Raw genomic sequence first — 17,177 nt, 5'->3', positions numbered from 1 at the left:
ATGACGTCATAGTTGCGCAACGTAACTTACGCGCAATTTTATGAATTTCAATGATTGATCATAGATTAAAAACTAAAAGTCATTTAGTATTGACACTTTGACAAAATTTAAGTCATATCAGGGGCAAACTTTCTACGGATTAAAAATGGCATGTTTCACAAGAAGTTACGCGCGCACGCGCATTTAAAATTTCAAAATGCGCAAAATTAATTTCTAATCAACTTTTTATGCGTTTCTTGTCATTTTGAGCATGTCAAAAATTCCCACGGGCGCGCAATTTTTTACGCACGCGGTGCGCACGTAGCGTTAAAAACATATTTTTTTCCCTTGAATCATATTTTTCAAGCCTTTCCTAGTAATTTTGAAAACAATTTAGACCTTTTCCAATTTAAATAACGCCATACGAACACGTTGAATTAAACATTTCATGCGCGTTTTTTATGAAAAAGCTTAAAAAATCGTCAAAATTATGTCTTTTTTTAAACAGTCATAGTTTCTAAAGTAAACCGTGAACCGTTTATTTTTATTACAAAATCTAGAAGTTGATGAGTTGTAGATATCGGATCATGCATCGATAAGGCTAAAAAAACATTGTGACGTCATCGTATGGCCACACGAATGTAAAATATAGGATTTTTGTCTCTTTCGTTATTGCTCATCACATTCAATGGAGCGCATCACGCTTATCTGTATTCCTTTTTCTCCTACATTTATATATTGTGTAGGTCAATCAACTTTCTTTAGCATGAGATAAAAATATTTTAATTTTTATGACGTCATCATGCCAAAAAATTTTAATTACGTGGGTCATTAATTTCATCTTTACAGTAAATTTTAATCTGTAATAGCTCGTAAGAATAAAATGTGATAATCACGATTAAAACGTTTTATGGAAGCTATTGGATTGTAGATACGAATTCATGTAAACATTTTGCCAATCGGATGTTGTGACGTCATCATATGGCCAGTTGAATAAAAAAAGTCGTATTTTCATATTTTGCGTAATAGTTCATCACATTTAAAAGGGTGCGCATCTATATTTTACGTATTCAAATTTCTTCTACACGTTAATATGTTGTTCCTGAGATAATTTCCTTCTGAAATTGCTATCTAAGTGTTTCATTTTGATACCGTCGCCATGTTAAAAATTGGAATAAATGGCGGGTCCCGTAATTTCACCTATTCTACACTGCATGTAATATGTATACAGATTATACTGTTTGCATGTATACTATATGACACAAAATTGACAGAATTCAGCACTAACAGCATATCATATTCTTCAGTTCTTGTCATAATGCCATAATCTTTACCTGTGTGCAATATTCCAACGTAAGACGTGCACGTGGCGTTTGTCGTGGTGCGGATAACTAACTCGTCAAAGTGACGAGTTTCATGTCTAGTTTTGTTTAAGTTTGGGTTTTGTTCGTAGGTCTTAAATAAGCAAGTTGTGTCTGTAGCAGTGCTCTTATTACAGGAAATCGTCTCACCTACATGATGTAACACTATTAACAAGATCAGTAGAGAATTATAAAAAAACAGGAAGGCACTCTTACTCATAACCACGAATATTAATTGAAGTACGATTATTAATTAGAATTTAACTGTTGTTAGAATAGACTATTACACCTTGTGATTATCCAATAGTCTTGTTAATATTTGTTACTTATGAAATATGATAGGCCGGTCAGTTTGTTGCGTATTTATCTAACAGTCTTAAAAATTGTATTTGTATGTATGTAAATGTAATGGATTTATTTTCTATACAACAACAAATAATACATTCATGCACACATAATTTATGATTGGTAGGCTAGCAATAGCTATAAATTATAACTAGACATGTAACTCGTCACTTTGACGAGTTAGTTATCCGCACGACAAACGCCACGTGCACGTCATACGTTAGAATATTGCACACAGAAAAAATTATGGCATTATGACCTGATCTGAAGAATATGATATGTTGTTAGTGCTGAATTCTGTCAATTTTGTGTCATATAGTATATACATGCAAACAGTATAATCTGTATACATGTTACATACAGTGTAGAATAGGTGAAATTACGGGACCCGCCATTTATTCAAATTTGTAACATGGCGACGGTATCAAGATGAAACACTAAGATAGCAATTTCGGAAGCAAATTATCTCAGCAACAACATATTAACGTGTAGAAGAAATTTGAATACGTTTAATATTGATGCGCGCTCTTTTAAATATAATGAACTATGATGCAAAAGATGAAAATACGACTTTTTTTATTTAACTTGCAATATGATGACGTCACAGCATCTGATTGGCAAAATGTTCACATGATTTCATATCTACAATCCAAGAGCTTCCAGAAAATGTTTTAATCGTGATTATCACATTTTATTTTGACGGGCTATTACAGATTAAAATTTACTGTAAAGATGAAATTAATGACCCACGTAATTAAAATTTTTAGGCATGATGACGTCATAAAAATTAAAATATTTTTATCTCATGCGAAAGATAGTTGATTGACCTAGACAATATTAAAATCTCGGAGAAAAAGAAATACGTATAAGCGTGATGCGCTCCATTGAATGTGATGAGCAATAACGAAAGACAAAAAAATCCTATATTTTACATTCGTGTGGCCATATGATGACGTCACAACATCCGTGAGGTAAAAATTCTGCATGAATTCATATCTACAACATATCTGCTTACATATTAATTTAAAAAAATTAGGGGTAATCGTTGATCCTGAGAAGCTATAAAACATTCAAAATAGGCATAATTTTGACAACATTTTGTAACTTTTTCAACTAAAACGCGCGCAAATGGGCTAAATCAACGTGTTCGTATGACGTAATTTTAATTTGAAATGATGTCAATCTTTTTGAAAATGACTAGGAAAGGCTGGAAAATCACAATTCAAGAGAAAAAAACATGATTTTCATGCTCTATGCGCACCGTGCGCGTAATATTTTTCGCGCGCGCGGTAATTTTGTACATGCTTAAAATGACATGAAACGCGTAGAAAGTTGATTAGAAATTATTTTTGCGCATTTTGAAATTTTAAATGCGCGTGCGCGCGTAACTTTGTGTAAAACACGCAATTTTTTTCAAACAGAAAGTTAGCGCATGATATAAATTAAACTTTCACAAAGTGTCAATTAAAAATCACTTTTAGTTTTTAATCTATGATCAATCATAAAAAATCATAAAATCGCGCGTAAGTCACGTTGCGCAACTCTGACGTAATTCAAAAATAGGAGGTGCACAACTTCACGTAAATGCCCACATGTTGTCAAAGTTATAAAATGTTATGTTTACACATTTTAGAGAAACGCTCTACACAAAAATAGCGAGAAAGAAAGAAGAATAATACAGAAAAAAATATTGATCCCATACAATAACAAGGAGTTATCCGCCAAGTGCGGATAACTAATAATAGTTTCACAATGTACAGTAATATTTTAAGTATGATAGGTCAAACAGTTTTGTTAGAATTCATGATCTAACCATCTAACAATGCACATAGTATGATGTGCTCTAAGTAACAGTCGGCATTATGAGCAAGTTACATGGCAACTTTCTAATAACTGATGCTATCAATAGCCAGTGAAATAAATGAAGTTGCTAGCCCTAATAAACATGACTTTATTTAAGTAGCCCACAAACTTTGTGGGCTACTTAAATGGCAACCTTTCTAATAATTGATACTATCAATAGCCAGTGAAATCAATGAAGTTTCTATCCCGTAAACACGGCATTGTGGGCTAGTTATTACATGGTCACTTTCTAATAATAACTGATGCTATCAATAGCCAGTAAAATCAATGAATTGCTAGCCCATAAACATGACATTGTTGGCTAGTTACATGGCCACTTTCTAACTGTAGTATCAATAGTCAAGTGAAATCAATGAAGTTGCTAGCCCGTAAACACGGCATTGTGGGCTAGTTATTACATGGTCACTTTCTAATAATAACTGATGCTATCAATAGCCAGTAAAATCAATGAATTGCTAGCCCGTAAACATGACATTGTTGGCTAGTTACATGGCCACTTTCTAACTGTAGTATCAATAGTCAAGTGAAATCAATGAAGTTGCTAGCCCGTAAACACGGCATTGTGGGCTAGTTACATGACCACTTTCTAATTTCTGATAGTATCAATCACAATAGATAGAATAGAATTAACAGTTAGCCTTGGTCGTATTGATCACTGTCTTGCGCTTTCATAACGCGTGACCATTTGACATTTAGAATCAAACTTATAGGTTGTACCTTGAGTACAATCAAATAAATGAAATTCACTGACATTTATGTTAATAGATTACAAGGACTAGACTCTATCGTAGTTGACTTAAATGTGTTCGCAACATATAATTTACGAAGAGTATGACGAGAACCGATTTGTTGTAATTTGTTTGCTCCATGTATTTAAATTTAATTTGTACTGTGGATTATATTATGCAGTTATTATTAAATCATTGTACATGATATTTTATTAAGATTTTTAAAATAATAATATACTAATGATGTTAATATCAGATCGAGAATAGAATTATGATGTTATAGATTATAACAATAGCAATGTTAAGATATAAGATTCGATCATGACTGTGTTGCAAAATTATATAATAAGATATTCTCAATCACAATAGCATTGTCTTGGTTTGGCAGCAGGAAGACAATTGATTATTGATTATTTATTATCATCATAGTGATTTTTATGATAATATTTTGCTTATGGTGCATCTTCAATTAACAGTACCTTAACAGATTCCTTTTTAACCCTTTCACTGCGGAGCATTATTCCCACCTCTGTGCGTAATGTATATTTAAGAAAAACATATGGTATTTTAAAAAATTGCAAAAAAATACTAATTGAGATAATTGTGTAATTATTTTTGTGGTGTGTGATGGGCAAAGGGTTAGTCTACAGTTAGGTATAAAAAAAAATGTAATTTGCATATTGATGACGTCATGTGACGTCATTACAGGTATTTTGGATTTCGTGTTTTTTATCGAATCAATGATAAAAACTATATTTTCTATAAGAAATTCTTATGGAATACGTTTTTCCAACAGAATATTGATAAAGATACGTATAACAAATAAAAATATAAAAAAAAATTGAATTATTTTTATTATTTTATAAAAATTATGCACAAATCAAAGTTTTGGGGCAAAATCGTGAAAATAATGACATTTCCCAAAAATTCACTATAGTACAAAACTAACTATTGTTTCAGAATTTTTTTTTTTTGCGTGTTGTGATAAACACAATGTTGCCCTATTGGGGCTGGTAAATTTTGGTTACTTTCAAAATGGCCGCCATTACGCTACTCAAAACAACTTTCCAAAATAGAATACTATTATATACACTATACTATATATAATATAACTATAGAGGGCGCATGATTTTCAAGACAATAATACAGCTATAGAGGGTCGTTTTTTTTGCTGGAAAATTTTTTTAATGACTTGCAAAAATATTCAAGTTCATCGAACAAATATAGAGGGTGCTATATATTATAGGCAAATACGATTAAATCATTGTTTTGCCCATACCCGGTATTACCGGGTATACGCACTTCAACGACGTTTGTTTATACCCGGTAGTACCGGGTATACGCAGTGAAAGGGTTAAAGCCCAAACAAAGTTTCACCCTGAATAGGAATTGGCCATATTTTCCTAGTTTATATCTCATGAAAGTGTCACCTTCATAGGGGTTTCCTAAAGGAGGGGCTTTACTGAAGGCTTTTATAGGATTTTTTGTTATAAATTTGTTATAAAAATTTATAAAAATGTAATAATTCATTAACAAAAAAATAACAATATATGAAAGACGATATTCTGATTCAAAATCTTTTGGGATATTTGCTGATTTACCGATTATACAGATCCTTATTTATGATGATTACTCATTACTGTATTTCTGAATATGATGGCCATTTTATATCTTCTTAACTTTTGAGTCAGTCCCCTACTCTTAAATTGTTCTGGTGTTTTACGAGATATAACTTGCTTCCAATATTTTGCCAAATTAGGAAGCAAATCTTTTGTTATATGAAAAATTGACGATTCACTTATTTTAAATTTTTTCTTGTTATCCTCAGGCGGAAAATCTTCTTCTTGATAAAGACTTAAATATAAAAATAGCAGACTTTGGTTTTAGTAATGAATTTACGCCAGGAACAAAGCTAGATACGTTTTGTGGAAGTCCGCCGTACGCAGCTCCGGAGCTATTCCAGGGAAAGAAGTACGACGGCCCGGAAGTAGATGTATGGAGTTTAGGAGTTATACTTTATACCTTAGTCAGTGGTTCATTACCATTTGATGGTCAGAATCTTAAGGTATGTAGAATTAATTTGTTTTCTAGACTTTATTTCAATTCACATCAAACAGCAAGCAATTCACTAATTACGCAGACCTGTCAACCTTGAGAATTTTCAACACATGATAACCGGAAGACTGGTTAAACTACTGTATCAATGTGTATGTCAATTGCACTGCGAAAGACTTCCGGCAACAGGTAGTGGAGTGGAGACAGTCATGAGTTACAACCTTGCCACTAGGTCAAGATTGGACACTGGACTGGAGGAATGTGTAGGCATGCATGTCAACCGCCAACCTTGCCACTAGGTCAAGATTGGACACTGGACTGGAGGAATGTGTAGGCATGCATGTCAACCGCCAACCTTGCCACTAGGTCAAGATTGGACACTGGACTGGAGGAATGTGTAGGCAGGCATGTCAACCGCCAATCTCTACTCTAGTTTGGTTTGTGTTTGGTATAGCTTAGTACAGCCGACTAATTGAAATTATCAAATTGTCAAGATACTTGAAACTGTTCTAAATGTATGCTCAACATTAATTGAATCCATGCTGCTTATAACACTGTATCCTATCTATCCCCTTTTGCCATATCATAAATTTCTGCGATGTGTTACTCCCACAATGCATTACATGAATAAGCATCGTCTCGTCGTCTAAAAGAGCCTAGAGATTGTATTTCTCTCCTGCACAAAGATTACAAAAATGGTATTATGTGTTTTCGAGATTTTTTTTTGTTACAGAATTGCAAAGGTTGATTTGAAACATACTAGTATAAATATTTATAGAAAGTAAATTGATTATTCATAATCTTTTTCCATATTTTGTCTTTTCCAGGAATTGAGGGAGCGGGTTTTACGAGGAAAGTATAGAATTCCATTTTATATGTCAACAGATTGTGAAAATTTATTGAAACGGTTCTTGATGTTGAATCCAGGCAAAAGGGCTAGTTTAGAAGTAAGTATTAGGAATAGAAATATTGTTTATTGAAATCATTACAAATGTGATATAACTAGTGCGCTAGAATGATGTTCTGCAGAATACATTTGGGCAGCAAAACATTTTTGTAGGTTGGCTATTTTAACTGAAATTGAATTTGTAGAAGAGTTTATGATCTTCAAAAGGTAAAGACAATTGGTTATACTTACACAAACCACATAATAACGTTGTCATTTTCAGTGCAACATGAGATGATCCCCTACTTTTGCAATGTACAGGACCAACAGCTTTACGTCCCATTCGAAAGATGAGACAATTTGACTATTACTATGGCTATTTTAAGCAATATGGCACAAACAGATCTCGAACCAATGCCTCTATCACATGCTAGTCGGGTATCTCTCACCATTACGCCATATTGCTCTGTCTAATATAGATTGTGGTTTTGATTTTTATTACACGAATACAATGTAATCGCTACCACCAACACCAAATGAACACGTTATTTCAATATCCGTTAGTAGACATGACCATCTGGCCAATACACCCGTGCTGTCATCGTCGATTAACGATGAGCAGGAAACACGGCCAACAAACGCTGTAACGGTGCGCACCTTAGAAAGACCAAATCCCTCAAGATTCGCCGCGGTGTGTAATTGAATTAACAGGGGATAATTTAATGAAACCGAATAGCATATTATAATGGTCGATGATATAGCTAGAGTATCGGGGAGTTCAAGGCCGAGGTATTTTATCAACGAGTGACAAGTAATATTCGGTATTCATCATGAATTTTTCAAGATTGGTCGTTGAGTATATGGGTCATGCTGTAGCAGCCTGCTAACCATTTGCTTGACTAATCAGATTTTGTCAAAATCAATGAGCAGTTTGAGTTCCTTACGGATTTATGATCATTGCAGTGATACTAACTAGGTAATATTTACAAATGATTAGAATAATTTATTTGTAGTTTCCACTTGCAATTAGTAGTAAATTAGCGAATAAATCCAAAGGAAAATTATAAACATCACTGTGAGTTTATGTCAATTATTAAGATTAATCTGAATCAAGAATAAGAATTAAAATTATACAATCGGAGAATGATGTTATTATACTCAGCAAATATCAATTTTCTAGTAGACTTTTCATGATTTCTTGAAAGTTTTGTAAATTTCTAGCTAATGTTAGCTGGTTGTAATTTGAAAAAAAAAATATTTGATCTTCTAATTTCTGTAAATATCCACTTTTTGTAGAATGAATCAATTTACCAACAAATTTGCTGGCTTGCTAGTTTGGTGGCTCATTTTGTTAGATTTTTTACAACTAGCAAAGGTTTACTATTGGGGGGAAAATCAATTTCTTTTTATTTTTCTAGCCCTGATTCTAAGTATTTATTAAACAAATTGAGTAAAACTACCCAAGAGGGCAAACACAAACTCTTGAATTATTACAGTACATGAATAATAATAAGTTATAACATAAGATAACTTTATTCGTCCACAAGACTATTTCATTTTATAAAAATACATAATAATCATAACAATGCTCCTTTAAAACATAAATTAATATACCATATTGAGATTTAATTGTTACAGTTAATGTGTCGTACAGAAAGCCAGTACATAAAATCTATGTCTGTGAAAATAAGATTAAGGAAGTCAATTGAAAATATTTTACTTGGATTCGGATTTTGAAACAAAACGACTACAAATTGCATTTATTAATGTTCAAGTTCATCAAAATATAGGAATATTTAAATTTAATTTCCAGTGCCTTTACTGTAATTGTTCTGGGAAAAATTGCATTTAAAATGGTATAAAAGGTAATTCACACTGGCGAAATTATTCTATTATCAGGCAACAAAATTGATTATTTCGGATATTAGAAAATCACCACTTGGGTGACAGGTAAATATCACCACTTGTGTAGTGGTAATGGCTAAATATTGTTTAAAAAAAACCAACTATTGCTATGTACGTGACCACCAATTTTGAGTAAACACTAACATTATGACATGTGGGTGACACTATTATCACAGTCACCCTTTTATATGGCCATATATTTTTTCTCTTGATTTTGACATTTTAATTATAAATTTGCCAAATCAGTAATATTTGAGGTATGCAATTTGTATTTGGATTTTTTTTTAGGAAAATAAATCTTTTAAGATGTTTTTTTTTTAATAAATGAAAACAAAATTGCACTTTAAATCGCCAACTTAACTTGTAACATACATCTTGCTGATGCAATGTACAAGCTACTCTAATATTCCTAGGCAACCTCAGGGATCAGCTTAGAAAGTTTTGTTTTTGGGTTTTGTATGTTCAGGAAGTAATGTTTTGTATTATATACTGATTGAAAAGCTTTAGACATTTTAAATGATACTGTTATGATATGTGAATTTAGCTAAATGATGAAATTGTACATTGAGTTAAAAAATTAGATGTGGTATTGGTAGGATAAATTAATGCTTTTAAAAAATAAGGTATTTTAACCCTAAACTCTTTGTCAATATTTTTGCCATTACACCCAAGCCAACTGTTACGATACCTTTTTAACCCGACCTCAAATTTGTAATAAATGCATTAAAATTATTAAATTGTTTGATTAATTAATTTAACCGTTCCTTACAATTCTAGCCTAGTTTTCAAATCAACTGTCAATATCGGTAAATTTAGTTTCTGGAAAAAACAAATACGCAACTTTGTTGATTCTGGCCGAATTTAACATGCGATGTCGGCTGAATTTAACACACGAACGCCAGCGAAAAACATTAATGTATTATCCATGGCTTTAATATAAACATCCCAAATGTTAGTGCAGTGACCTTGATGTAAACAGCTATGTTTCTTGAAAGTGGAAAAATACTGTAATTTCAAATAAAGCACACTTTTAAATGGTAATGTAAATTACTGATTAGATTCGGTGCATGAAGAGAGAATCAAGGGTAATATACTTAAGTACACTACTACTGAATTGATGAAATTGGAAAAAAAAAAACATTGGTTGATTGATTAACTTTTAATAAATTAAAACCTGAAGAATAGAAATTGGTATATTAATTATGTTTAACCTGGATAAAACAATTAGGGCCTGTTCAGATGAGTTGAAAATTACCGCTTATTCTTGGTAATTAAATTCTGCCACTAATGAAGTGTTTTTTTAGGATTCTTCACAATAAACGTGTTATGTTGAGAATACAACATACAGTACAAAATCTATTAAGGGGACATCTTCAGAACCCAATAGATCATTTCCACTTGACGTCACATATCCTATCGGTCCTTTTTTTCGGTTCGCTCTTTTTGTGGGCATAACAAACAAAACGAAACGATCTATAGGTGCCAGAAAAAAAGGTGGTTTTTACTGTACTGTATTGTCAAGAATTAAATACAAAATACAGGAACAAAAAATATGCATTGACAATATTTTTAAAGGAACGTGCTGGCATTTATTTTATACTTTTCGTGTAAAATCATGTTTAATACAAATCTCCTAGTTTTACGTAGGTCCCGTACGTAGAAGCTAGGCGACATGACAGATTCGAAATAAACGATCCTCCAACCTTTCAAAAAGTGCGCCTACTTTTGTGTGTTGTGTACACTGGACCAACAGCATTACATCCTATCCAAAGTACTAGGCATAGGGAGTAAATTATCTTGCCAAAGGATACAAGTATAGACATGTCTCGAACCAATGCTTCTCACATGCTAGTCCAATAATATTGGCATATTATGCCATATTGCTATCACTAATTTGAAATTTTGTTTTGTTTTTTGCAGGCAATAATGAGAGATAAATGGATCAATCTAGGTTTTGAAGAGGATGAGTTAAAGCCATACAAAGAGCCTGAGACAGACTTTTGCGACAAACGAAGGATAGAAATGATGATGCGGATGACGTTCAGTCGGGAAGAAATTGAGGAATCACTAAAATCGAGGAAATACGACGCTGCATTTGCCACGTACTTACTATTGGGTAGAAGACAGAAAGAGGTTTGTCTTAAGAGGAAAACAATTGAGCTCATTTAACTCATTATGTTTCTTTTAGTGGAAAGTGTCCCCTTTTAGGGTGCCCCATGAGGATTGTTCCTAATATAGTGGCGTCACCTAAATAGAGGTGTTCCAAATAAGAGGTTTACTGTACTAATAAAGAAAAGAATAATACAAAGAATATAAAAAATTAGTATTCATCAAAATGTGAAAATAGAATATATAAAATATATGTAAAATCGATACTTTGTTGGGGACCCAAAGGTGTCCCCTTAATAGGTAATTTTCATGTATTTTTGTGAATATGAATTTCCACAATTAATTAATTATGATGAAAAGATCTTATCTTCAACATTTTTTTTGTTTGCATTTAATTTCAGCTTGACGGTGGAGAGTCTAATCCAGGTAGCAGCATTTCACTAACCACACATCGGGTCAATGATCTATCTACTTCCAGCGCCAAACAATCACCCGTAACGCATGGTAAGAAACAACGAAGCGTGTCCACATCATCCAATCAGAAACAAAGGCGCTTTAGTCATGGAGGTGAAAATCTCGGTCAGTCTCCCGTCGTACATTTCCATTTTGCATTTGTGCGCCCTCGTGTGGCTAGCATTCAAAGCCCATCATCTCACCTGCTCTGTGTGGAAAGGCTGTAACAACTGTCCTGCAACTGAATTCAAACTATATATACAATAATATATACAGCTACTAATAACACACATTTATAATAATATTAATAATCTAATGTAATAATACAAAACCTGTTCACATAGAAATCAAAATAATATTTAAATCAAACAGTTCTGTCCAAAATTCTTATATTCATAAATAAATAAATGGTAAAAAATAAATATTATTTTTACTTCGCCTTTACTATCAGAATCGGTTGCCCTCTAGGGAAACTAAAAACTAAAATGTTCGGTCCCAATGGGAAACCAAGTAAAATACAATGTTTTGCATTGGCTGTGGAATACTACAGTATACACAGTTGCTCAATCAGATGTTTGACATTTTTGGCTGTCACAATTTGAGAATTGAGAGGGCAACCAAATCTCAGACACTGGATGTCCTCAGGAAAAAAAAATCTTTATTCTGCAAGCCCTGGGACATTCAGAATTAACTATTATTCTTTAATATATCATAATAATTTTGGATGAATCTTGGCAAATATATACAACTTGAATTACTGTATCGAAATAATACAATAATTGGACCTAATAAAATAATGTATTTAATTAGCTGGTTGAATTAGCACAAAAATTAATTTAATTTACCTCATTACAAAAATATATACAAAATTTTGACTAGATCCCAAAAATTAATAGGTATAAATACTTGCTTGATGTGCATACATATCTCAATCTATGGCTATTTCAGACAGTCTTTAAGAAGGTCAAAGTTTACAGCGGAAAAGTAAAGTAGTCCTACTCTGAAAGAGAATTAACATTAAATTATATTGCTATAGGCGGAAATATTTCAACCATTGTCCCATTATTTTAATATGTACAATGTAGGAATAGTTAATTGATTAATTTAGCACTACAGTATGTGAACAGGTATAACATCATTTTCCATGTATACTAACATTTAACACTAATCACAATTTGAGGCAAAAGGAACAGTAACCCACCATGAGACTTTAGAGAACAGAATTGGCTGACCGAGAATTGTCTTTAGGATATTAAGATATATTGTCCCTGAAAGATTGTTTTTGTTGAATATGCCATTTTTTGTCGCGTCATAGTTATTCACTTAACTAAAAATTAAATCGAAATTGGATTTTTAAAAAAACCTGAAAAAACTGTAATTTAAAACAATAGTCAAATTGGGTGCCAGTCAATCGATTTTTGGTTCAATTTAACTGTTTATTTTGTCTTTATAAATGAACTATTTTTTGGGTTAACTTTATTAAAACTGAAAAATGACCTATTCAAAATCTTGAGTTTTTGGAGGACAATACATCTTTAATGTATAAAACATTTTACAATTTCCACTGCTTTTCAATATACATCGTCTTCAGATTTGTACATTTTTCGCAATTTTTTAAAGCTTAAGCATGTGCTTTTTGCTTTTCACAAATTTATATCAAATCTCTATTTCATTGTAGCGTTAAAGGGCATTTCTACATTTTTGGGGCAAAAAAGGCGTAAGCTATTCAAATTCATACAAGCAAGCCAATCAAATTGATAGGTTTATTCAGCATGTTTTCGTAAACAGCCGCCATAACAATCTTTGCCTTTAAAATTTGAATGTTTAAGGCATAATAATTGACTGATGTAAAACTGACGTAACATTATGTTGGGATTCAGCAGTATAACTGTATTATGTAATATTGAATGTGAAATCTAAATAAAGCATAATTGTGCTTTCTTAAGACATTGCATTCATATTCGCTAATTATTTGTAATTGTTTTAATTTCTCTATTTCATTTCAATCTGGACTGCTTCGTCTTTTCCACGAAACCATTGGAAATTCACTCTTTATCCTTTCTGTTCCTTCTGCCCATCTTGTCTATCTCTGTTCATCCCAACATTGATCACTAAACAAACAATAACTGCTTGCATTGCATTCTAGGATATTTAATATTGGACCACTATTTTTACTAACTTACCTTTCCACTGTTTATGAGCAAACAAGGCATAATTATCATTCAGAGATTACTAATATTAGACTGTTTCCTTTTTTGTTTTACTGCACTCCATTCTATCTGTTTTTCATTTGGGTTCTTTCTTTACTTCATTTGTATCGTCTTCTCTGTATTTTTTATTCAAATAATTTTTGACAAAAATTATTTAGCATATACATAATAAAAAATGTTCACAAATTTAATGAAGATTTTTAAAGATAGAAGAATTTTATTTAGAATAGTTGAAATAATATTGAAACTAAAACCTATTTATGTTTGTACCAATCAACCAACCAATTTTAACAGATTGAAAGAAATTTATGAATAGATTAAATAATAATAGAATATATTATTAGATTGCCCATAATGATGATTATAAATTTGATATTAAAGAAAAATTTTATTAAAATGTTTACCCTTTATAGTTACAATAAAGGTTGCCAGAGTGTGCGTTTACGGACACATGCATGAAAACTCTTTTGCAGTGATTAGAATAGAAATTGAGATTACTGTAGGCCCACAAAACTGTTTCTTAGTAAACAGTTTAAATATAATTAATTAGTTTAGAGGTACTTGCACTGGGATATTAACAATAACATTTTTATTTTGAATATTCATCATCTCTCATCAATATTCATTAATCTATTTTTTTATCTAATTGGTATTTGTAAAAAGTCACATTAAAACGTAATGTTCTGATAATCATCGCCATAACACTGATCACTGCCAACATAGTAATATACATCGCTGTTAAAGAAAACAAGCTGATGTAATGGTACGAGAAGGCGTGGGTCTGAGATTAACCATTTCCATCTTGTGTCCTAAGGCAAGATGCCTTACTCTTTATGCTTTATCCTTCGGATAGGGTGTTAGGCCGTCATAGATGCACAGAAAAAGAAAACACTATTTAAATTTTGAATGAAAACCATGTTGAAATAATAGTTGTCTGTAGTAATTTTTTCATCACCAAAAAATTAAATGAAATTAAGGCTACAGAAGTAGTTTTTATTTTTTATTTAATTTTTATTGAATTTATAAACAAATTTATACTTTACAAATTACTTGAAAAAGAAATCCAACATTATGTCGCTTTATACACATTTATAATTTAAAACTTTTATACCATAACAAAATTGCATAAAATAGGTCATCTTGGAAAGATTTCACCTAAAACCTTACCAAAGTAGTCAGAGCAGTCAGAAGACTACTCAAAGTAAAGGAATTAAACCTATTGTAAACAAATTGATACAATTTTCTCAAATTATCACAGAAAATTTAGAAATATATGCAACAATTTATAGCAATATTGATTGATTTGAATCAAATTTTATTGACCCTTTTACAGAAAGTCATCAGAATTTTTTCACTACAAGATGTGAATATCGAGTCAGCATTCTTAATTATTTCTAATAATCACAAAATTATAATTATATAATATAATTTATTTATCTCAAAAATCATTTACTTTCATCATTTAACCTTATTTACCAATTTTGTTTTTAACATCATCTTGCTTTCCTAATTTCACACAATATATACATGGTACACTTGTGTAGCATAGTTATGAATTATATTACAATTATATAGTAATTTTATTATATGCATGATATTGATTAAAATAGAAATATTATATATTATTATTTATATAATTAGTGATAATGATTTTGTTTAATTATGAATTATTATTTTCTTCCTTTGTATTCTTGTATTCTTTGTATATATCCTATTTCCCTTTCAATGTCTAAAATTCTATTCTGTTTTGCCTTAATTGATTAAAATTATTTAAAAATGGTTGTTATTATTAGTTGCTCTGGGGATAAATATGCCTTGTCTAGTGAGGTTGGGCTTTAAATTCTATCCATCGGGTTGTAATTGTATAAATAAGTTTTTAATTGTATCTAATACAATGTTCGTTTATCTTGTTCTTCCCGTTTTATTTATACTTGTATGCTGATAACCACAGGCGTCCGCAAACGAGGTAATTCATTGTGTTTTTATTTACTAACCAATCTCATTTTGAAGTGATTCAACAATATTAAACTGCTTGCATGTTTCCTAATACCATTTTTGTTTTCACAGCGCCCACAAACAAAGCTTTTATGTGCCATAATTCAGGGTATTCAACAAGTTTGCCTAAAAGAAAGGCAAATGCATCATAAAATTGTACCATACTCTCACGAATAAGCAACTAGGTACTTGAGCCCCTTTCACACACAGTTGCTGCAATATTGCAGTAAGCAATCTAACAGATTGCTTGTTTGAAATGGGCCTACAGTAATTACGAGGATGCACAAACAAACAAACAGGAGCATTTGCATATTTAAATTGAGTACTTATTCTTGCGAGTATGGTACTTTTTTATTGAATATAATAAAATGAGATATATTATACAGTGTTCAAGGTTTCTCTCATTTATCTTTCTATCATAATTTAAGATGTTCAATTATCCTCATTATTTAAAAAGATTTTTTTTTCCAATATATGATCCATGTAACAATTTATTTAAATTTTTTAAAATAATAATCTATGTATTTATATTGCACATTGTCATTTTCAATGCACCACATTATAATAACAATCCACTAAATGTTTCATTTATTATTTCAAATATTAAGCTGTGATAATTTTTTGGATAAAGTTTTATTTAAAAAAATATACCACCATGTATGTAATCCATTTGAAATCATGCGGCCAGTTTGAAATGCCACCTAGCCGGATGTTGTCAAACTATTATTGTATAGCTATATTATGTTGTCATTGGTGATGCTATTGTGATGATATTTGGTTATGGTGGTTATGTTTAGTGTTGTGATAGTGTGTTTTTGTGATTGTTTTTGATTTCGATCATTGTGATGATGGTGATCATTGTGATTATGGTGATTATGATTGTAATAATGATCATTTTGATAATGGTGATCATTGTAATAATTGTGATCATTGTGATAATGGTGATTGTGGTGGTGATTGTGATCATAGTTGTTGTAGGTATGAAGGTAATAATAATGATTGGGATCATTGTGGTGAGTAGTTGTGATCACGGTTTATTGTAATAGTGATAAAGCCGATTGTGATCATTGTTGTGATTGCAATCATGATGGCTATAATGGTAAATAGTGATCATGGTGTTATTGTGATCATGGTGTTATTGTGATCATGGTGTTATTGTGATCATGGTGTTATTGTGATCATGGTGATATTGTGATCATGGTGATATTGTGATCATGGTGTTATTGTGATCATGTTGATATTGTGATCATGGTGATATTGTGATCATGGTGATATTGTGATCATGGTG

At 31.4% G+C, this 17,177-nt stretch overlaps 1 protein-coding gene across 10 annotated transcripts in view; it reads left to right on the top strand.

Annotated features, from left to right (window-relative positions):
* Window positions 1–17,177, top strand: part of LOC140060721 (MAP/microtubule affinity-regulating kinase 3-like) — a 73,316-nt gene that overhangs the window by 39,320 nt on the left and 16,819 nt on the right. For 7 of the 10 annotated variants that reach the window (XM_072107053.1, XM_072107050.1, XM_072107049.1 and 4 more), the window contains exons 8-12: window positions 6,105–6,341; window positions 7,159–7,278; window positions 11,043–11,255; window positions 11,633–11,810; window positions 15,846–15,860. In XM_072107053.1, the coding sequence (XP_071963154.1) occupies window positions 6,105–6,341; window positions 7,159–7,278; window positions 11,043–11,255; window positions 11,633–11,810; window positions 15,846–15,860 (763 nt within the window). The remainder of the gene's footprint in view (window positions 1–6,104; window positions 6,342–7,158; window positions 7,279–11,042; window positions 11,256–11,632; window positions 11,811–15,845; window positions 15,861–17,177) is intronic. The other 3 variants (XM_072107051.1, XM_072107052.1, XM_072107045.1) reach the window with 3 other exon arrangements.

Source organism: Antedon mediterranea, chromosome 10 (assembly GCF_964355755.1).
Source record: "Antedon mediterranea chromosome 10, ecAntMedi1.1, whole genome shotgun sequence".
Classification (NCBI taxonomy): domain Eukaryota; kingdom Metazoa; phylum Echinodermata; class Crinoidea; order Comatulida; family Antedonidae; genus Antedon; species Antedon mediterranea.
This window is presented reverse-complemented; position numbering and strand designations above follow the sequence as displayed.